Source organism: Bombus vosnesenskii, unplaced genomic scaffold (assembly GCF_011952255.1).
Source record: "Bombus vosnesenskii isolate JDL3184/JDL3185 unplaced genomic scaffold, Bvos_JDL3184-5_v1.1 scf7180000013304, whole genome shotgun sequence".
Lineage (NCBI taxonomy): Eukaryota > Metazoa > Arthropoda > Insecta > Hymenoptera > Apidae > Bombus > Bombus vosnesenskii.
The window spans coordinates 2192799-2217320 of record NW_022882953.1 but is presented as its reverse complement, the minus strand read 5'-3'; the positions used below and the strand labels follow the sequence as shown (position 1 = coordinate 2217320).

Sequence of the window (24522 nt, the reverse complement as noted above, 5' to 3'; positions counted from 1 at the left end):
TGGCCCGGTCTCCCTGGGGCGCTCGCTTCGGCCACCCCACCGCGGCTCAACTCCAGCGCGATAAGCCGCCCCCGGGGATCCGCGATTGTCTCGATTTATATGCATGCACAGACGTAGGTGGTGGTCCGTGTGGCTCTGCTCTCTGACTGCGGCCACCGCTGTCGCTCGGACGAGAGGGGGTGAGAAGACAAGGGTGGCACCGAGGGTGCACAGTAGATGCGACCATCAATAGATCGATTCTCCAGGCAGACAGTAAATATCGCTGATGAGCTGGTCCGGTCCTCGACGATTGGGACTTAGGGCCGGCAGTTGAGGGGGACAGGGTGCTTACCCTGCGATTTGTCGAGTGGCAGGAATCCTCGCGCTACTCAGCACTATACCATTGCCAACCACCCCCCTATATTCGCCACCTCCTCTATCCTACCCAAGTTTCACTCTTTATCCGTCTGTTCAGCCATTCTTTATTCTCGCGATTTTTGTTTTTCCGCTCTCTCCATCGGAGATTTTTGCCAACTGAGTCGTATCTACGTAGGTACCTTGGGAGAGGCAGCAGCGTTGCTTCCAACGTTGCTGAGGATTAACGCACTGTCCGGGTAATCTTTTTTCTCTTTCCTTCTTTTTTTTGTCCTTTCTCCCTGCATAGCGGGAAATTATTGCGAACGAGGGGCTTCCTGCGTGCGTGGAACGACGACCGGACGATTATCCGAATTAATTCGGAAATGTTCCCTTAATGACCGACCCGGCAATATTTTTATTCCGCTCGCGTTAGAGTTTCGTCCACGGCTGGGACCGTGTACTTGGTTAAGTACGATGGTGTGACTAATTGATTTTAATCGTAATAATCCTGTCACGTGCTTGTTTAGGCTACGCACAAATGTGTAAATATTTTCTTTGTTATGAATTTTGTTGATAGTGATAGAAATGAAGGGGCTGTTGCAGTTACATAAGTAATCCTAAAATGGAATGCAAAGATAATTTTGATACAGAATCAATCGGTTAATAATGTATTAAGTTTTAATATTATCTTTTATAAAAGTCGGAGAACGTGACTCATCATATTTTCTTTCATCTATGGCCATCGTATCTTACCCTATTTTTGCTTTCAGGTCTCCCTGTGCGACGATTACAGTCTACCAGTCGATTTCGTGAATAAGAGACGCCCTGCGAGCGCTGCGGGTGCAACATCCACCGTTCAGTGGGCACTACCAAGTCCTACTATCGAAAACGTGAGTTTTCTATGAACTTTAAATTGCAATTAATATACTGTAGATTTTTATGTATTTACGTAAATCCACAGTCCAGTAACTAAATTTCGTATATTTTTAATCATACAGCTCGCGAAATTTCAACGGGAAGTTTTGTTCCATGAGGGCAATGATAACATGGAAATATCAGTATTTTACTTGCTAAAAGGGTTCAGATAATCGTACAACGATGCATCGGTACCTATTCGATCAGACTTTATTCAAATTCTGTTGGTTCAATAAACGTGCATTGTTCGGTAATCGTGTTACTGTATCATAACAGTTCGCTCATCGTCTGGTTTAATCGTGGCTCGTTGTCAGCGGAAGAGAATATCAATTTTGGTTTGCTTGTTCGGAATGACGAAGATACGCGAGGGCATTGTATCTTTATCGAATGAAAAAAATGTTCAAACGAAGAATTATTATCTTCACTTTGTCATATACGATTGAACCTATATCAAAATTTGTCGAGCATCTCTTAAATCAGCATTTACTAAACAAACACAACATTGTACTTTACAAATTATTAACTAACTACACATTATTTATGCTTGTTTTCGATCAAATTGGTGAGAAATTTTTAATGCATTAAATCCCCCTTACAAAAGCACCAAAAGACATACATATCCAACATTAATAATTAATAAAGACAAATTTTTCGAAATGCCTAAAAAAAATTCCGTCCGGAAAATCTCAATAATCTTTTAACGAAGAAATCATCTTCGAACACAAACATTAAAACTTCCAAATAACTTTCGGACACAAATCTTGTACCTCCAGGTAATCAATAGTATTGTATGTCAAGGTTCTGAACGAAAATGCGGCTTGTCAATAAATATGGACAGTATCGTATCGTTAATACGTATTTATCCTTTTAGTTGAGAACCTTGAAATACTGACAATATATATCGACAGTTTGAGGGCATCCTAACATAAATCGAAATTAAACGTCTCATTTTCTACGCTTAACGTAAATCCTTCGCTTTTAATTGAATCGTGACGAATCCAACCACGATCTTCAGCATCGATTCAGGATACGTCCGACGAGTAACCGGCAGTATTGATATTTTCTCGTGGCAGCCAAAGAATCGGTTGAAGGGAGAAATATAATTACGATGGTGACAAAATACCCGCTGGGCACGATGGTGTTAGAGGGTGGACTGGCAGCCGTAGAAGGGGTGGAAGAAGACCGGTTTCGCTGGCTGACAGAGCGCGAACGAACGGAAGGACGAAAGGGAAACGCGGGAGTAGGGCGAAACGGGATGAAAAGGGTGGAGGAGGCACGGTGACTTCCGGCGGTGCTTATAATTGTTCCAGCACTCAGCTTTGGTGCTCAGGATCGCCCGAAGCGCAACGTCTAAACGCCTTTGCAGTCGAAATATACAGCTCACCTTGACTGTGCTTCCTGGTGTCCTCGAAAATGCAGTCGAAACGTCACAATTCGCCCATACACCCACGTCTCTACGCGCTCCGGAATCTGGGTTTACTTTGTCTTGGCAAGCAAGTTTCTACACTGAATTTGACCTGGTGCGCGTAAAACTGTAAATGAAAATCTTTGTACGGAATAGTTCGTGCTGGTTATGTGAAATGTATAGTAGAAATACCCGGTGATCGAGATATGATTGAGAGTACGAGGTCATCCGGAGAATTCGTGGTTAGTTAGTATCATTGTTATATGATTTTATTGCAATTCTTTGGTCGGTTGTTAGTTGTATACTGATGTGGCACGTATGCTATATTTGGGTTATGATTGGGTTGTTCGAGGTTATTGGGTGAATTTTTGATTGGATAGTTTGACTGTTCCATCATTTTATGCTGATTTTTTGGTCTAGTTCTTGTTCGTAATCTTATTGGCATTCTTATCATCCGATTTATTGTGAAGTAAAAATAAAAGCTTAGAAACCTCACCAAAAAACGCAATACGAAAAAGACGGTACAAATCCCGACAAATCAAGCGATGTTTTTCCATAATAAAAAAAGATCTACCGACCAGCGTCCTTGCAAAAGAAAAACAGGGAAAAGTGCGGAAACCAAAGCTCAGTGGAAGGAGACACAGAAGAAAAGAAGAAAACCAAATCGACATCGCTATCGAACGCAATAAAGTCACATCGTCAGGCACCTCATTCCGATCATCAGCAAATTGCTAACTTGCTTCATGAGCGTTGCAACATAAAGGCGTCGCGACGTGAGGTTATGGTCGTCGCGAGAGAAAAGTCGTAAATAGGAAGAAGAAAAAGAGGAGCAAGACAGAGTGGAAAGAAAGATCGAGAAGGTCGGTACACCTGGCTGTGTTGAACAAAGTTTCGTTCGTCTCGTTGTCACCGGTGTAGTACCGTCCCTTGACGAAAGTGCTCGTCGCAACAGTAGCGACAAAGTGGGGCGGGATCGTGAAGGGTGGAGGAAAGGGCGACAAAGAGAGGAACGGGTGCCACTTGATTCAAGAGGGTGAATCGTTACGACTCTCGCTCGTAAGCCCTACTTAATACTTTAGCGCTTTATTTTATGCGTGAGGTCGGGCACGGCTGTAGGTCGCATTTATCACTCTAACAAAGAGCCTCGCCGCGAGAAAGTTGGAGCGGGCGAAGCGCGTGCAGGAACGCCTACTTCGCGATGGAAATTTCGCGGTCGCGCGCTGCTGAAAGTGAAACGGGGATTTATGGTTTCCTAAACACCGTTGCTTCAAGGTTTCAGACAATGTTTAACCGGCGGGTGAAGGGTCGTCTGCTTTGGAAACGTTCTAAATGATCTTGAAGTCGACGTTCTTGACATGTATAGGGATTTTCTATGCTTTTATATTTATATATCTGTATATAAATATTTATCACGTAAAGATATTTTATATTTGACAGAAGATTTTATACTGTCACGAGATTGGTTTTGCTTCTCTTGCATAATTCTCTCTTTATTCGTTATACGATGAAACATACAATATATATTTATATAATATACCACGCAATACGAAACCACTGGCAAATTTTTTAATTGAGTCTGGAATTAAACATATACATATGTGTTTTTAATATCTCCATAATATGTGCATATGTATTTGTATGCATTCTACTGAATATAACGAAAATGATTCTTTACTTGATTGATGGTTATAAAATTTCATAGATTTATTATCTATTTTCATGAAACTTATATTTGTGAAGCTGAGTTGATAACAATGAAAAAATTAATAGAAATGGTTTTGCTATGCTTTTCTTATGCGCTATCCTGCTTCGTGTTATATTTGGGATATTCGTTGGCTTTTATAGTTTCATACGCTGTGACTATTAAATACTTACAATAATGTGTACTTTTATGTAATTTGAAATTTAATCTCATGATAATTTATCGTGGTTACTTTTTGTCGTGATTTATCTGTGTATAAAAACGGATTGGTTTTAGTTGTTTGAGGATATATCGATTTTTGCTCCCCTGAAGTAGTATTAGATGTTATAGGTAGGACCTGTGTCGCCATACATTTTTTTTCCGAGGTAATAAACACTCTCGCCATCGTTGTCCTCGCCTCTCGTTAGTGGTACTGTTATTTATGGCAGTCTAACCACCCTCGTAGCTTTGGGATTATAAGACTGCTTTAATTGACGTATACAATATTTATTATCTATCGAAGTATTTGTAAAATTGATGTTTTCGATATATTTAATTCTTATAAAATTCTTTTCGTATTTAATTCTTATAAAATTAGATGCCTCTATTTGTTTAGAAATATCTATTGTACATTTATCATAAATTGAAAATGAATTTTGAATCTCAAGAACATTTTATTTAAAGATACTTAATTTCATTTACGATATTATCTCGTCCGAAATATCTTTGGTTTTTAAATTTTAATATCGAATGAGACTCACGATATTGCTACATAGTTCTTTTTTTTTTTAAAGAACGTATCAGGCGTGTCCCAAAATAGTCTGTCAACTTCGCAAAGTAAGTTCCTTCGACAGCGAAATTCGCGCATTATGCAAGATCACGGAATTTCTCAAGGTTATGAACGACACTTATTTCTAATTCAGCTCGATGAAATACATTTCACCGACGTCCGAGAACCATCCTATCGATTCCTCAATTTTCTTCGAACACGACTCAGCAACAAATTATTGTATTATATAAACTTCATTCATTTTCCTAAATCTGCACATTCAAAGACCTATACATATAGCAGATTTTTTGTGGTTTCGTACATTATAGTAATGCAGTACGAAATAGTATAACGTACCAAATGTCACGCACACGATAAAGTAGCAGGCTTATAGGCTAGCTAATAATCGTGGTCAATTATAATACGGTGGCCATATAATCGGATTAAAGTCCGATAAACCGACGGGATTATCGGCAGAGTGTTAATGTAGTTGCTCCTGCTAACTGCGGCCTAATGCCATCCCAAATAATGATGTTTAAAATTCATGTACGGATCTAATGTCCATATGCTATGAGATCGATGTTGTATTTTTGGTTGAGAACTATTTATATAATTTAACAGGGTTTGTTATATCAAAAGTGTGGAGTTCGTTATAATATTTAATGGATAAACAAAATTTCAATTTTTTACATTATGGTGTCATAAAAAATATAAATTTGCATAGACATCTAATTATGATTACTTACGAGATTATTTTATTTGTTATTTATGATTCCCTTATTTATGAGATTATTTTATTTGTCTTAAGCGGTACAAATATATTTGCTTTCAAAGTACTTAATAGCCTTAATATACTAACGCTGAACGATGAAAATTTTCTCTGATGTATAATGCGACGTTCGCTAAAGTTAGCTCATCAATCTTGATTCCTGTAATCGTTGCTTCATAATCACCCACTGGAAATTTCGATATTCATCCCAAGTCCGATAATCGAGCAACTTTTTTTCGCCTCGATATACTCTTGGAAGTCATGCTAATTACTTAGCTGTAACGCTAATTTTTGCAGTGGTTTCTTCGTTTCCTCGTTATTCAAGCGTTCTCGGGTGAAGTGCAAAATTGCAAAAAAGGAACTTCGTTAAATCTCATTGATATTTCTGATCTCGTTTGAGTCTCATTATCGGATAATTGGATGAAATCCCTGTACATATGTATATGGTATTTTGTAAAACATAAGCATAAAGGATTTTATTTGTTCGTCGGTATAAATACGTCAAAATATAATAAATTTTGTAGGGTTTATGGTGTATTGTCTTAATTTTAGTAAAATATTGCTAAAGCAGGAAAAATGCCAAGAAACTTTCCGATGTACTTGTACAAAGTACAAACCCATCTTCATCATTTTGTACGTCAATTTTGTTTCCGAACTTGCGTCATATGGAACCTGTCATGTAGTAAATGCATTAGATATCGATTTTATCCTGATTCTTATTCAACCACAAAACAGCATACATCGCTACACATTTCAGTCCAACCCTCGTCTCATCGATCATATTACTCAAACATATTTCGAACTGTCCCACATCGTCGCTCAAAATCTGTCCCTTTTTCCTATATCCTAACACATCAGCCAATACGATCGACCCTTGATACTGATGCATCCCGCATACCGATGATATGGAAGAAGAGTGACATAACGAAGAAAAATTTTTAAGCACTCAACTATTTAAAAATAAAATTAAACAAATTCTTTTCTTTGGCTATTTAACTAACCATTCCTGGATTCTCTGATAAAATGCTGTTCAAATATTTTGAATTATGACATTATTCCTATTAGGTGGCATAATTTTGTTTGATAATTATATCACTTCTGCCTTAATCGCAAATATTTTACATTGATGACATTTTTAATAAAATTTAACTCGCAGTATATCCGTCTTTCTCACATACCCTACATCATTAAGACCATAAATATATCAAATTATTAGCAATCGCTAAACATTGTTAACGATATTACGTACACTGCTCGTGTGCAACAGACCCCAAGCTTGATAGCGATTCATTCGGAGAGATGATCGAATTTGCAACAGTCGATCGGCTCGCTTCCTGCATCGGCATCCCGTTTCTTTCGCCCGCGGAAGTCGCCCTCGTAATTTCCGTATAAACATCCACGAATTTATCTGTTTCAATGTGAACCAGTATCGAACAGACTGGAGGTAGGAGGTTGGCGTCAGGCACGAGGGGCAATCGGCTTCGAAACAGACCCCGGGGGCACGACGTTCAAGTTTGGCAGGAGAATTCCAATTTTGGCCTCTTTCAATTTAAGGCTACTTGTCTTGCCCGTCTTCTTCTCATTCGCCTTGTACCGTAACAGGCGCTAGCCTCCGTCTGCCGTCATTTCAATTCGTCTCTCTTCGTTTCTTTGCCTCTACCACCAGCCGACTTCTTGATTCGTGATACAACCTCCTTTCTCGGTGGAAGAACAGGGAAGGAAGGGAGAAGTTTCCATCACCATTGATCAGACGCCTCTTTCGAGGAGTCCAGCTTTCTTCCTTCTCCTCCTCCCCCTCCTCCCCCTTCTTCGTTCTCTCCTGCTTCTCCCTGTTGCGTTTGGTCTGCGAGCTCCAGGACCCGAGGCCATCGTTATTGCTTTTATTATCGTTATTATCATTAAAATCGAAAGTTAGCAGGATGCGAGTCCTTCGAGATGAATGTAAAGGTTTTCTTTGGATTTGGCGGAGGGTAGATGGAAAACGCCCTATTGTACAACTGTCTCGTTGGTTTAATAACGTGCACGTTGTTTGAAATCGGCGAAATGAGACGGATAAGGTCAAGGTGAATGAAAGTGGAGTTGTATAGATACCGTTTGGCTTCGAGAGTTTGTGGAAATTTGGTATGGTTTTTGGGAGGTGAAAGTTCGCTGTTGTTTGGCGTCGTTAGACGTTGATAAGTGTTTGTTTTGATTTATCCCTTGATTTAGTCCCTTTTATGCTATGATATATTTTTGAAACTTAATACGACTCTTTATTATAACAAGGAACATTGTTTTGATTCAATTACTGATTTAAGATCGTACGTGTCTTAAATTGAAGTTATTCAAGCAACGTGAATTAATCTTTGAAATTGGTCGAATAATCAGGAGCAGTAGGACATATATTTTATCGTGTAGTGAAGTAATTAAATTGTGTTAGTGCGAATTGTGTTTACACACGATACTATATTTGTTTAGTTAATAATTCACATTGCTAGTTCTTTTTATACACGAGCATTTCTCTGTTCTGGTGTTTATATACTTTCGCCATTTCTTCCACTTTGCAATGTTTTACGACTACTACTTCGTTCACTTTAATATAGCAGAAACTTTCTCAACTTTGTGAATCGGAATGTCAGCTCAACGATTCCACTAAAAAAAAAAAAAAAAAAAAATACGACGCGCGAACTTGAGAAACGCAAGAAAAAATAAAATACACGTATTAAGACACTCTTCCATTACCCAAAATAATATGACAGTCAGAAAAGTATCGCATATCTTCCACAGGGAATCTTTTCGTAAACAACTGAAGAAGCTGTGATTCGAGGAAGGAAACTCATCGAGGAAATAAGATTCTCGCTACAGCGAAACAAAGAACGTCAAGTTGAGCGATACAAATTATTAGGTCTGTAACAATACCAATTTGGCAGCGAGCTAGCCGGTTGGCTGGCTAACAACGTCCAGCGTCGACCCTTTGGGAGATACCATAAGCAAGGGGTTATTGCTGGAGTTTCTTCGACTAAGCACGCGACACGTTAGTTCAGCGCAATTCCCAGCCCTGAACGCAGCCAATTGCGGTAATGCGTTGGCCAACCAGGGAGGATAAACATTTTTAGCCGTCTCCTCCTCTTAAATGATCATTATTTCGAGAGGAAACAACTGGTGCCGCGTTTTGTTTCGTATTTGCGTCGTTCCTCCGGAGATATCGTGCAACCAGTCGTCTGAAATTGCGTCTAATCTCCTTGCTTAATAAAGGATACTTAACATTCTGGTGAATTAATAGAACGCCTTGAACGTTTCCGGAATACGGTAGAGAATCGCAGGACAGGTTTCATAAAGAGGAGTCACGGTGCTGTTATAATTACACCGCTTAAATAATTTCTTTGCCTCTACAAAATTGCCTAAAATTAGTTTCTTGAATGTATTTAATAGACGACTGATTTTGCAACTATAAATTAGAAGGAAGGTTATCGTTTCTTGGTGGAAGAAAATGATGTGAAAGTGACGGCATAGAAGTGGTAGAAGTGTACGAAAGTGTGAATTAAGTTTTAATGTTATAAAAAAGGATGTAATTATTTTTACGGTAGTAGTTTTTAGCAAGAAAAATATCAATTGAAATTTGTATTAAGAGTCTAGAGTATTGAATATACTATTACTTTTCCTTTTTCTCGCTTCATTTATCATTTTATCACTTTTCCTGCAAGTGTACATCTGTGCCAATAATGTTTTGACTCACAGTATATTACATTTCCAAACTTTCTCAACGCGTTACAGTGCGTGTGAGTTATGCACTCGACGAATTTTTTGCTCATTGACCGAAAGTACTCCATTTATCGAGTAAAAGTTTCCACGTTTTCGGTGAATTCTAGAGCGTGACAATTAACATGAGCGATTCAGAGAAAAATTTTTTCTTCCGCGTTTAACCACTCTAGTTTCCTCTCTATTTAATTCCAATGCTCGTTTAAATTTTCTGTTTTTTTAGGAATCTTAAATTTATCTAAAAGTATTTCTCCCGAAAATTTCTGCGTGTTGCAGAAAATCTGGCGATCTGAAGAAATTGTATAATTCGTTCGTCTGCGTTTAGCTGCCAATTTTTCTCTCTGTTTAATTTCAAGGCTAATTTATTTTCTTTCAGGATTTCAAAACTATACTAAAATCGAGACTTTCAGTCGATGATTTATGTACATGTGTAGGTGTTTAGAGATCGTAACGGAAGGAAACGATTTTCTGCTTTGTTTTCAGGCGGAAGTCGAGGTTGTGGAACAATACAGCGACCCCAGGGATAGCAAGAACAAGGCGTACGTCGAGCCAGGAGCTGAGACGTCTCTGCCAACGATCTACAGCAAAGTAAATCGCAACTATTGTCGACCTTATACGGGTAAGTGGTGCATAACTTTCGTGTTATACTTGTGCTTGCGATGTGACAGAAGTTTACCACCTTGCCAACGCGTATTTCGCCGCAAAAGGCTACTAAAAGACCTAGCTTAGGATACTTTATTACTCGTTTCAATTCTATTAAGGCTAGGAATGAGAAATAAAAGGAGCAATAATTTTTCATGAATAGTAGATTGAAATTATTAGATCGTTTCGGAAGTTTTGTGGTTCTTTCGTTATCAACTTTTCATGCATTTTAGTTCTCTGTCCGTGAAAGGTACATTAACTCTTAGATGTCTGTTTTCCTAATTATTCAGTTTGCAGTAGGTGCAAATATCAAGAAGATCAAAATAGTAAAAAAGAATGGTAACTGAAAGTCCAATTCTACAAATGTGAATTGAAGAGAAATTTCCGGAAAATATTAATATTAAACTATCATATTCGGTTTTTCTGCAAACTTCAAATTTAAGGACACGTGAAAAATAATTTTCGAGGTCTCTCGAAATTTTTACTAAATAATCAAATTCCAAGTTACTGAGATTTTATAAATATAACGAAAGTAAACTAATAGGAAAATCTCTAGAGAGAAAAGATAATGAAAGAACTGCGGAAAATACGTTGAAGACTGAATTCACAACGCTTTACTGTGGTTCCATATCAAACTTTTATAAAACGACCTAAAATAAGGTAGAGTAGACTATGTTGGTTTAAAACTGATTTCGTAACATTTTTCAGCAGTAGTTAGTTGAGATACATGCACAATATATAATGTATAAGAATGTATAATAAGTTTGAAGGACTAATACCGAAAGTTCTTAAGAGGATTTACGTGGCGCAGATAACATCACATGTGCTTGTCTTACATATTCTAAAATACAAGAGCTCGAGGCGGACACTTGTACCCGAGGTTTTGGAGATGTAAAAGTAGGTTGGATCGAGTGATTAGATGTAAAGTCTTGATAAGCGTATGGCTTTGTAAGTTTCAAACGATAAGTTGTTAGATCCTGAGAGTTTTAGTTTTTGAAGTAACAAAGCAGAAAGTGTATAAAATACTCTGACTATGAAAAATTTAGTTGGTTACATTGGTTACGTGACAAACTTAACTTCGCTAGAGAAAAGATAAAAAAAATAAAAAGGCAGACTTCTCGAGAAGAATTTTTTTTAATAATTAAATTATTAGACTTATTAACTAAGGAAGCTGAATTAATTTGTCTTTTCAAGAGTAAACGAATTAACTCTTTATTTAGGGATTCTCTATTTTGATACGTGTCGCTTCACTTCTGTTGCAAAATAAATTCTGCCATATTTAAGCGTACAAGATGTAAAATTAACCCAACTGAAACTGATTTGTATGCTGTATTTTAATTATGTAATTTATAGAAGTTGCAAGTTAAAGCAGAACCCAGTTAACAAACTAAAAATTACGTGATGAGGACATCACAAGGCAAAACCACGGAAGATTCTCCACATTTTCTCCAACTTCGTTATAAATTTCACCAGCTAATTATCTGGTCTGTTTCTAAACGAAGCCCTTTAGATTTTCAATCACTGCATACACACTCCTCAAAAAAGCACCAAACTGGGAACCTTTAAATACCACTCCACTCTCCATATTTGCAAAACCAATATTTGCGTCGATATTACCAGATTCAGTACGGAGTCTGGGGCGATACACGAACAGGCAGACCAATGATAAACCGCGATAAATGCGTGGAAATCCTAAAATGTGGGAAAAAGCAACGACGCATAAATTCTTGACACGATCTAATTAGTCGTTGGATTAAACGCGTTGATCAGTTAACAAACGAGACGTAACAGCGGTAAAATAAATAAACTTTAAATGTTGCTCATAAATCAGAAATTTAGCCTGGCGTCCGGATGATAACCAGCGCGTGTTTCCGGTTGTCCGCTTATCGATTGGTTCTGTATACTCCAGCCAACTTTCTGCCAAGCTTCTCGTCGCGTTTCTTCCTTCCAAATGTAGCATGTTTTCTCGCCAAACGCGTGATCGCATAATAATGCAGATCCTAGGACATGTTGCGACGCAAAGATTATTATGCGATGATTTGGGGCCAAAAGAGTTTGATTTATGATGAAGAATTCGATGGTTTCGTTCTATGTTGCAGTAAACGTGTAAAATCACTTATAATTTATAAACGCAAAAAATCGTTATCTGTTAAATAATATTTTTTAATTTAAAATTAGTTGAATACAGTATGATTGGGATTTTTGTTGATTATGTTGTAAAGTAATATTTAATAGATTTGAATTGAAAGTTAACTGCGCATAGTGTGATCGGAGTTTTGTCAATTATGCTGTTATACAATATTTATTACACGTTCAATTAGTAAATTAAGTTAGTAACTAACTTAACACGATAAAATATGAAGCGTTTTCATTGATTGTTTTATTATAAAAGACATTATACCGAACAGGTTGTGCATGAAATGGAACCATAGAATATCGCATTTAAATACATAATTTATTAAACTCTAAACTTCGGTTTAACGCAGCAAAACTTGCTTCTAACGTTAATACAGTTTTAAATTTGTTAGTAGTATAAAAGGTACGTAGGAGAACGTTCAAAAAGTAGCACGATAATTCAAACGTCAATCTGGCTTCGAGGTAAAATCCGGATTTGGACGAAATCTATTTCAGATATCCATTTGGATGCAATCGTATAAATCACGTCCATGGCTCCAATTCTTGACGCAGCAGGATAATCTTAAAAACTCCATCCATTTGTAAAAATATTCTCGTTATTTATAGAGAAGGTGTAATACTATTTTGTCAAAGATTTTTATTGTATTAAAAATTAAATAGAGGCGAATAATTCGTAATTGTCTGTTCAAATTAAGATTTCAATGGTACTTTGCAGACGATGGAGGATATAAAGTTGAATAAGAGATGAGATTGTTTCAGATAAAGTAGAAGTTGTTCTGACTCTTGAAAAAAGGATTAAGAGAATTGGCTTGTTACGTACCTTACATAAAAGCATGTACTTTATAATCTTGATTATCGAGTTTTCTCTGTAATCCATAGAATTCTTTGCGCTCATGCACCTTTCCTCTTTTTTCATCTTTCCGATTTAGAGATTCCCTATATTACAACCAAACTTAAAATAAACTGAAACAGAAATAATTGACTAACTTATTCGTTCGTATGTCCAACATTGAAATTCTTAAATCTATTGAATTTTACCTAATATAATGCGATTGAAAAATTCGTCAGGATTGTGAAGTTCAAAGCCTTTTTAAAATTCCAATTTCATATAAATTCATAAATGAATAAAAACACATTCGTTATCGACTATCACATAAAATCTCCATATAAAACACGAAATGTACGAATGAGATTTCATACACAATTGTAACACGTTCAAATAAACAAATATCCGATGACAAAGAAATCGAAACAATTAATATTCCGATAATTAACATTTTATTGCATAGCCACGGACATTTAAATATACAGAATCGATGATTTATTAACGGATCCCTTCTCCTGTAAATATTTAAAATCATTACCACTATATGCGATACTTTTTCAATTCCGATTTCCATCGATCAGGTTAAAATTGAACCGACGCGACGCTGAAGTATCCGATCGAGAGGCTGTAAGTTTCGGATTATAGAGTTAACAGAAATTCCCGCGCCAAGCCGCAAATTAATGCGGCGAACCCCCGGCGATACGGCCGATACTCCGATGTACGAATTATCGAGGCAACAACTCAGTTAACGCAGAGTAAGAGAGGCGGAAGAGCCCCTCGATAATTGAACGGTGCACACAGGTTGGACGGGAAAGCCCGCGGATTAATCGAACGTTTTCGAAATGCGAGGGGACGCGTTTCTTGTCGAACACATCGCCGCGAGAAAGATTTCCACCAGTGTCAAGCACAAGTGAAACGTCATATGACAGATACGATTTTTGCTATTTATGTCGAATAATAATAATATTAACATTATATTTGGAAATGATCATGCTGTATTTAATAATTTAATTATACAAGTTGGTCATTCTAATATTCTGCACAATTTTTAATCACATGTGGCATTGTAATATATTTCTGTATTTCAGTTAATGAAATAGTAAGTTATTTGTCTAAGAATCAAAGGAGAAGTAGGCAGTGGAGAAATATGTAACACTCGTTGACAAGTTATCACATTTTTTGAAAAAGAAATTAAATTTGATTACATAATACGAACCTTCTTTATGACATTTTAATTTATTTAATTCATTTCGTCCCAAATTTTATTCTTTTCATCAGTCATTACAACAATATAATTTTATTGATATAAATATAATATGATTTTCCACTGCTCCTCTCTACACCATGTATTACCAGATTTTGATACAATGAAAATATTCCTTCGCTACAACGATGTATCAATACGTTCGTTTAATTCGTTCCCATCAACGTCAATTACCCTCGATTTGTAATGATCTCACAAGGGGACCGCCTCATAAACTTTAGCCAGTCGTTAACCCGTTTCAGGGTAACAAGGGTCCAAAGCATCGTGGCACTGGAATGTCCGAAGTTCCGGTTTGTAATTAACCCCCGTAGTTATCTCGCGCGGAGAACGTAACCGAACCGAACATACAGAGAGACAAGGCAAATCCAACATTTCCCTATGTTACGTCCTATTTTAACGCTCGCCTATGCAGATTGTCGCGTTAACACAGATCCTGGGCAAACACGCCGGCTCAGATTTGCATTCTTACCATATTCATGGGGTTTTAATTTGCACGAACGTGGCGGGGATCAAGTTCGGCGAAAAGACCTGAGTAAACTTACCAGGGGTAAACGTTTGCCATCCTAGCAGAAGCACGTCGGCCAGTAGGCAACGAACACGCCTCTTTGATACGACTTCTTGCCCCGATACGACGGGCATTCTAATCGCAGAGAACGATGTTTGCTCTCGAGGTCAGACCGTTTCCGTTTGCGGCGTTATACATAATGGATGATAGGTGGAAACTAATCGCTCGGTGAATCGGCCAGGGAGGGTGTATTTGGCGATGAAACGGATCGTGTTCCCGCCGTTTTTGGTAAAGTAAAACGTCACCAAAAGGTTGAGTCAATAATGGTTTAAGTGGAGGTTAGAATTCGTAAGCTGTCGATTAATGGTTAAGTCGCTATGATTGTAGGAATCGAAAGAACCTTTAGAAATTTTTATTTAGAAGCTTTTATATTCTCCTGGCGTAGGTTGAAGTTAAATGTCGTTGTGGGGATTGAAATAATTTTTGGAAACTTTCGTTTACAAATTCTTGTATTCTATTGTTTTTTGGCTCGATAAAATGTTGCAAAGGGTCGAATAAGCGAAGGTTTAGATGGAATACAATATAAATTATTAAAACAGATACTCTCATACAACTAAAGAACCTCCCCTAGGCAACTCTCCATCAACCAGGATCCTCCTTCATCCACAAATCAGCTGAACCCAGTCACAAAAAACCATGTTTATCTTCACACAATTGGCCATACGACAGAATTATTATGAAATTAAGATTTTCGGTATGCATGATAATAGCAGGAATTCTACGTCCATGCGATTCGAATCTCTAGTTACAGAGTCGTTAGGAAGGGAATAAGGATAGCGAAGGGTAAAATCCGACGAAATTACGTCTGCTGGGCCAACCCCATAGAACGTTCGCAGAGCTGGATCAATTTACAGAAAAAGGGATACAGAGCAACGTCTGGTCGCTGGTTCCTCTGCCTACTTCCGGCGGAACCATCCGGTCCGACATCAGAACGTGTCCGTTTCGGTTCGTTCGAACTTTTCGCTGTGCTGCTGACGTTACTTGCCAACGACACCGACCTCGTCCCATAATATGTCGTGTGATATTTAATTAAACTCTCCCTGCAGTCCTTGCTCATCCGGTCTGCCCTCGTTCCACTGGTAGCAGTCTGTAAAGTTTCAAGGGGTTCTCCTCTCCGCGAGTACAAGCTTGCCCCCCTCTGTCCTTTTACCCTTTTCACAAACTTATTAACCGTTTCGACAAGGCCCCTTGACATGCGGATTTTTCTTGCCTTCTCCTCGAGTGGCCCAGGCGTCCCAAGTAATTAAAAATCAGCCGATTAAACCTAATGAAGTAGAAAGGAATCGGAGGTGCGTGGATTGCGTAGGGAGGATCGCGGAGATTTCTTGTTAAGCCTGGGGCGACAGCCCGGTCCTGTTTTATTAGTATTTCCCTTCGTACTTCTTAGGAAGAATTATTCATTCCTCTTGTAAGTAGAATATAGGCTGGTTGAATAAACTTTTTAGTTCTTTTTTTTCGTCCGGGTTTTATGGAGCTGTAAGTGGACTTTGAGGGTTGATTGGTTGAGTAGGTAAGATCGATCCCTCGAAGACATTCTTTATTCTGGATTTTATATCATACAATGTATAGTTTTATACTAACAGTTACATTTATATGTAGGAAGTTTGAAGCTTCGATAATAACATGAAACATTGATCTAGCATGTTACAGCTGACTTGCGAAATTCAAGTCTAAGCGACTTTTTGGTGGATTTCGATCTTCCGAAAGTACTCGAGATCATCCCAGTAGGATGAATTCAAGCGAGACTTGAAGGGCCACTTTTCAAAACTTTCTCGCGCTCCATGCTTCCAGAAAAGGACCCTTCAATCTTCAATGAAACGCGTAGTAAGTTACAGGAACTGTTTTCTATTGTCACATACGCACTATTAAGAAAATATTACGTAACATTTGCTCCTTCATTTCAGTATCGATAATTTTTGGATCGAATCGTTGAAAACGAAAAATTCTAAATACTTGTACTTATACTCCGTAGACCAGAGTACTTCATAGAATAGACAATGTCCACTCACGTTTTTTATGCATGCATTTTTCAAATTCTCGTCTATTTTTTTATATACCATACCATACATTTCGTCATTAATTTTGCAAATTTTCTAACCACGATAGAGAACATATTGAATTAACAATATCCTCATCAACGTCGTCTAAAACGAAACAAAACCACGAAAGTAATCGTGTAAAACGAACAGCTGGAAATTTTAGCGACGTTAATCAGCGCTTTCGTTCCCTATCCAGATGAAAGTACCGGCTACGTCATTACTCGACCGATGAAAGAACTTTCTCCTATACTGATTGTCTCTTGGATCGACCCTCGGTGAGAGCTACCCTCGTTTCAATTACCGGTACCAGGTGACTTGTAGCTCGTTCCGCGTCCCCGAGCAGTTAACGCTGCTACGGGTTCATCGTATGCAAATGACAAGCCGTCCGTCGGTCCGTCCGTCCGTTTGTCCGTTCATCCGTTGCTAGTGCGACAGGGGGTTGCTTGATTCACATCAAACGCTAGCTAAATGCTGTCTATTGTCTCAGCTGTCTATACGCGCGCATATTAAATAATCGGGACAGAAAAGTAATTATCGTACCGGGGGTAAGGTTCAGTTTCAAGCGTACGAGGGCGATGGAGAATGTTTCCACCGTGGAAGTAACGAGTTAGAAGGGTCGTAGAATTTTCTGTTTAGCTTGTAAATAACGTAGCATTGTTTTGGAAAAAATGTAGGGAAAGAGTCGAGATAAACAACGTAGAGATGTTCCTGAAAAAGCGTCGCTTGTTCATTTGTTGGAGAATTTTCTGTCGTTACGTAATAATATCTTTTCGAAATAATTTTATTTTTTAGCAGAGTTCCAACAGAATTTCAAAGATTTTCATATTGTTATTGTATTGGGTATTGTTAGAAGTAAATATAGAACTTTTTTGAGGTAGTTTTTACACTAGAATTTACTTGCTTCATTTAAATTTCATGAAATATAATTTAATGAAAATAAAAATGGAAGTATAGTAACATTTCAAAATTGTCTCAGAAATTGCCTGTTTCAGTCATAAATTCATTCGAGTCTATTCAAAATCTCAACACTACGTGTTTCAATTAGCTGGCGTTTTACTGCTATGTATGAAAAGCAACAAGTTTCACTATCAAACCTCGAAATCAATACAGAATATAATACAGTGGTGATCACGAAAATACAGATGTTTATGCAAATCAGTTTTCATGAATACGAATAAATAAATGAAATCTACATGTAAATTTATTTCATCCCACAGAAATATTCCATTATTTCGCATATTACGTACATCCTGCGTATTTGTCCACATTCACGCTTCCTTCGCCACATTTCATACGCACGCTACATGTTTCATCCTCTCGTTATTATTTCCTATTATTCCTCGGATAACTATATCTCAACGAGACATTAAACTCGATAGAACGAAGCGTTGCATCGTGGTAGAACGTTTCATGGGGAGCAAACAGCTCGGTCGCGAGTTATGTTTACGACGGCGCGATTTGCCGTGCGACAGTTTTAGTATTCGAAGCTGAGAAGGAAAGCGCGATGGAAGGGTGGAAAGTTTGTTGGATTGCCGCGAAGATGAATAGTTAACAGAAGAGCGTTCCACCCTTTACTCCGCTTTCCATTTTCTCCGTATCCCGAATTTCCGTCTTTCCTCGTGCCCCTCTCACCTCTCGTCTAGCACCGTTTTCCTTTCTGCTCCACATTCGAGAGCAGCGCTTTCGTCTTTCAGTACTCGGCTTTCTCCCATTTTCTCGCCCGTAAACTAGATCATTTACAAACTGTCAACGGCATGGTTCCTCGACTCGTCGTCGCCGGACACACGAGTACGCGGCGGATCTTAATCCGTCGGCAATTTCGCCAGTTAAATTCGCGTGTCTCTCAGTCAATGACAGGAAGTTATCGTTGATCGTCGTGTCGTTTTGAATATTCGAGTGGTCGTGGATTTTCGTGAAGAAGGTAAAAAACAGAGGTTTGTGTTGGCATCAGTTGGAAGTTTAAGATTAGTGGTAGGGTATTTTAGAATATATTTAAGTTACTATATTTAACAGTAGAATTATGGTCTTTGATATATGTATACCTAGATATGTTGCACAATTAGGATTATGACGAAAAAATATATAATTATATTTTAATAATTGTCAATTTTAAATATAAAAATGAATCATCTGGAAATAGTGAGCTGCGTGTTCATAAATTTGAAATAATTCTCGAAGAGCGCTTTATAAAAATTATGAAGTAAGTATTATTAATCGCATGTATGATGGAAAAATATGAGAGAACAGTAGGAAATCTGGATAATAAAATCAGTAATGTAGTCGGTTTGTTAATGTATTTTGTACACTCGTATAAATGAAATGAAACTAATGTAAATTATATTTTATGACTCATATGCTTCCTTAAAACATCTCTCATAGTATATCCATGTATTAATTACATTTATTACAAATTTTATAAAATCTCCACTTTTTGCTAAGTTATACTTTGAACAGCTTACACAGCATAACTTACATACTTAGTATTCAACATCTCGAAAAGAAATATTATTTTCATAAATTTATCTACCATAAGGAGGTAGCGTAAGTAATTGTAGATTCAAAGGAATGATAAAAAAAATAATGCTTGTAATTGTCATTGTTTTATGCATTGTAATTCATGGAATTAATCGGTATGAATTCTTACTGACATAATTGGCTCAATTACAAACAAAACAGAGCGTATATTAAATAAGTAGCTAAGATTTATCAATAAAGTATAACGATATACATTGATATATCAATAAGCTATAAACAACTTTAGTTGCAATTAACGTCCATAATATGAATCAAGGTTTATCAAAGGCGATGGTCTAAAATTCAATAAAATGCTACTTTTATTTCGATGCTCGGTCTGCGATTTCCTTTGTAACCTCACGCTATCCCGCCAACTGTAACCGCAACAAAATAAAAGACAGCAATTTTACGCGTTTGCAATTCCATTATCGAGTCCCATTCTGATATATTAACGAAGCGTCACTCCACGGTCGCTATTAGCATTCGCGGTAGCCATTGTCGAACGAATCAACATCGTAACCCTATCATTTCGTTTCACGTACCATGAAATCGAGCTCTCTGAATTCATCCATGGTTTAATATTCTCCATGGTGACCGTCTCTTTGTACGCGTTATTTTCAGATTACGTCCCACGAAGCCATATCGAAGCTCGTTGAAAATCAGAGGAAAGAAAATGGATGAAATTTCTTTCGATTCTTTCGAATCGACGAATGAAGAACCATGTTTTTACGATCGAAAAACGAAGGGAATCTGTCTCCTTTGAATATCTTCGAAAACCACTTTAAATCGATGAACGATTTAAAATAGAAATTGGATTAAACAGTTCCTGGTATGGACGTTAAATTGTAGAAGATATTTCATTCTTTTACGAAGATATTGTTGAGAAAATTTATATAACGAAATATGCGCAGTACTTTTCTTTGTAACGTTTTTGTTATTTATTGGACAACTTATTTGTTCCATAAATTTGCCTTCTTTGACAATGTAGTTTCCTGAAATTAAGTACTTTTCATGGACTTCTGAAGTAGTTACTTTGTTGTCATATAAAAGAAAATTTCAAAGCTCAAAGTAAATCGTAGCGAGATAATATGATAAACTCCTGATGAGTGATGAAACTAAAATCGAATAATTTTTATCTATATTTGTATCAAAATACAGGATCTAACGTTTTCATAAAAAATATTCCAAAAAAGGGAAATATTTGAAGAAGAAGTGAAATGAATAGCAGAGACGTGTTTAAAGACTCGAACAAGACATATCAATTGCTAAAAACATTACGAATTTTCCAAACAAATTAGTATTATCCTACCCTTTTGGATAATAATAGGATAATATAAGATAGTAAATTTCAAGTAGTTTAGAGTATTTAATATCATCAAACGAACGAAACATTAATCTTCCGATGAGTACGATAACGAATTTTCTTTTTTTTTTTTTATTAAATTTTCTTTTTTATTATTCAATATACTTACTTACTAACTTTTTTTATTAAATATTAAATTGCATTAAATTTTCTCCATGGTTCTCTATGTAACAACGAGAGTACGCGGATTCTTTGTTGGCTTACACTTTTGTTAATCGCGAGCAAAGCTTTGTCCTCGTTTTATCGCACGGCGAAACGACATTTCCCTTTGGCGGGTTACCTTGGAACGAGGCGAAAAGAAAATTTTCAAACAAACCCGCGCCATTTTAACGGTGCTAAACGAGGAGGCATCGAGCCAAAGGTTGGCAATGAGGACGTCGCGTCCCTACGAGAGCCTGCCTTCGAAGGGTCCCTGAATTCATTTCATGGGCAATTACAATTAGCATTTATGCCGCGATTTGCATATCGTTGCGAGATAATTTCGCGAACGCTTAGCCTAATCTCCGTGTCAGATGTTTCAGCCGGTCGGCAAGAAACATTTCTGATCCTCGGAGATCGCCTATCTCCACGTGCAAACTTTTCGGCGAAAGCGATTTTCTGGATATGAAACTCGGGGACAACACATTGTCTGCTTTCTAAGATTGTTTCTACTTGTTTGTGATAAAAGTGGAAAGAAAGTGTTGAAATTTAGTACAACATTGGTTTATTGCATTCTTTCTAAGTTGAATTTACCGTGAAGGACTGACAACTGTCAACGTGTTTTTTTTTATGTTTATTGCATAAGAATGTAATAAAAATATGTGAAACAGAGAAGGAACAGTTGCACGATTGAATAGAGTAAGGTTGCAAGTTGTTTGATAATTTAATTTCATAGGTTTAGAAGTTAAAGGTATATGATACGTTTAACAGTTCATTGTATTAGTATATTATGTTACTGTATAAATTACACAGCAGGATCGCGTTAATTGAATTTGAAATTTCATAAACTTTCATGAAAGATTTAATATCATCATATGCAATGAAGTTTATATATAGATGCATAACATAAGCTTCGTTATTGAGTTGTAATTGTTAAATTTGTATCTCATTAATTGTTTTTGATAAATTCATAATTCGTTTTTGATAAATTTGATAAATCGAGTTTATACAATCAGTACTATGTAATACTATAGTTTATAAATAAGAGTTAATAGAACCTACATGTACTGAAGAATATTTCAGAAACATTATCTCATAGTACATCGTAAATTCTGTACTTATATTCGATAATATAACGAAAATTCATAATTATTTCAAACAAAAGAGAAATTTTTGTAATTTGAGATCATTTCTATATTTCATAACATAGTACAATACAACCAACGTATATCTTTTATCTTAACAAGCATAACAAGCTCATTCGTTCTAAAAATATACCAAACATATTGCTCAATAAAACATTTTACTTAACAGAACTTGGAACATTACATTTAGCTGTTACTCTATCAACTGTACCAATATCGAGCAACCCACGTTCCGTACACCCACGACAAGCTTCGTCTCGTTCACACTGAATCAACACAGCAATCGAATTTGGCAAGCGTATACACCCGTCGGTGTAAGATTAAATTGCAAAACGAAAGTAAACCATGCGTAGGATTGACCAAACTGACAGAAAGAGAACAAAGGGAGAATCGAAGAAAATCAGAAACAGAGTTGCTTGGAATCAGTTTGCAGCTTAACCCAGAACCAGAACGCAACTGATCAGACTCACGCCCTTAACGAGTCGACCCCCATTGGCCGCAAACGATCGTGCTCATGTGTGGCCACCGATGTAGATTTCAATTGAGCAATGTCTACTGACAGGGAAGTGGGTAATCCGAGTATGCTGCTATCACTGCCAGCGACAGCTTCGACACCCTCTGCGAACACCTCCCTGCTCGTCTGTCGCAAAAACCCTTTCGCAACGGGCCAAACATTGATTTTATTTCTGCTAGAATCAATCGAACTAAACACCGCTACAGGCTATCAACTTTTTCATTTTCTCTCTCTCTCTCTCTTTCTTCTAGGTTGTATATATGTATATATATTCGAAGTAGAGAATCAGATATTCTTCAGATATAGATTCAACTAAATCAGAAACACTAACAATAATTATAAGCCGTAATGAGTAATCCGTGGATTTTTATGTAAATTTATGTTTTTCTGGGCACACTCAACGAAATATGTAGAACATAAATAGAAATTCGTTTTACCTATTTTATAAATTTTAACGAGTACTATATATAATTCTGTATATTATGTACATTTTGCGTAATTTTTGCATCTTTAAATTTTTCACGAACGCATGAAAATCCGTAGACTACTAATAAATATTCAAATATTTATTCATTCCACTTAGTAAAAAATGTTAATAAACTTTACTTTATCCATTTTTCGTTGCTTTATTTTGCTTTGCATGCCACATGGAGCTAAATACCACTTTAGGCTAAACACTAAAACTAAATGAGAAACTGGTATTAAAATAGTTTATCTCGATCTAGGTGGTCTGAGAAGCTTCAAACTATCTTCCCTCTTTTTTTCATACTTACTAATCTGTCTTCGTGAATAGATTGAAATGATTTTTGGGGACGATCTATAATGAACTTTACGATGCGAACACCTTTTTATTTTTTCCATAGAATCCTCAGGTGTCGAAACAGAAAGACTCGTGCAACCGATATGGCTGTTTGGATCGAGTTAAATTAGATCGAGCGTTCAATTTAGCCGCAGCGTATAGCCGCGATATTGGATTTGGACATTTGGGAGCCCAGCAGGGAAAGTTCTCTGCGTAGCCAGTTCTCGATACGTTTTCCCCCGTGAAGAGGAAAGGGAGGATGGCTCGTGGAAATTCGAGGATTAAACTTGGCTATCGTGGCATACAGTGCTCGCTCATGCAACGATGAGGCATTTGTCGGTGGAAATCTGTCGAAAGCTTATCGCAAAGTTGTTGAGGCTGAAGATATCGTTACTTGTTCCGGCAAGGGATTCTGTTTGGCTGTATAACTAAAGAGGTAGTAGGGTTATCGATAAGTTGTCATTTGTAGAGTTAGCTATTCGATTCCTCTACTCGAGTGCAAAGCGAAGAGGTTTAAATATTTCTAAATTTAAAGCTCTCAGTGTTATAAAAAATGTTAATATTAATATTATCATAAGATATATTGATTTTGTCATTTATCTTTCGTTTTAAACATTATCACTTCAAATAATTTAGTTTGATTCAGAAATTTGTATACAACTATTTAATTAATTTTGATTCATTGCCATATGAATGAATATTGAGTATTTAGGGATACTGTATCTAATAATTTATTATATTTCTGAATTTTTATTTCGAAAACTGTAATTAAAACGATTTCGTGTTTTATTACTTGCATTTTCGTTACGTTGTTTCATCCAGTTTATAAGAAGTATATTTAATTAAGCGAAACTTTTTGCTCTGATACACGTACAAAAGCTAAGAAAAGAATAATAGAAGCACTATCTCAGAATATCGTAAAATAAACCATTCTTTGTTTTAAAACCGAATACTCCTTAAAAAA

General features: G+C 36.9%; 1 protein-coding gene across 1 annotated transcript in view; it reads left to right on the top strand.

Moving 5' to 3' along the window:
- LOC117234317 overlaps window positions 1-24522 on the top strand; it is a 246624-nt gene that overhangs the window by 182877 nt on the left and 39225 nt on the right. The window contains exons 3-4 of the mRNA XM_033495414.1: window positions 1107-1226; window positions 10097-10232. Of these exons, the coding sequence (XP_033351305.1) occupies window positions 1107-1226; window positions 10097-10232 (256 nt within the window). The remainder of the gene's footprint in view (window positions 1-1106; window positions 1227-10096; window positions 10233-24522) is intronic.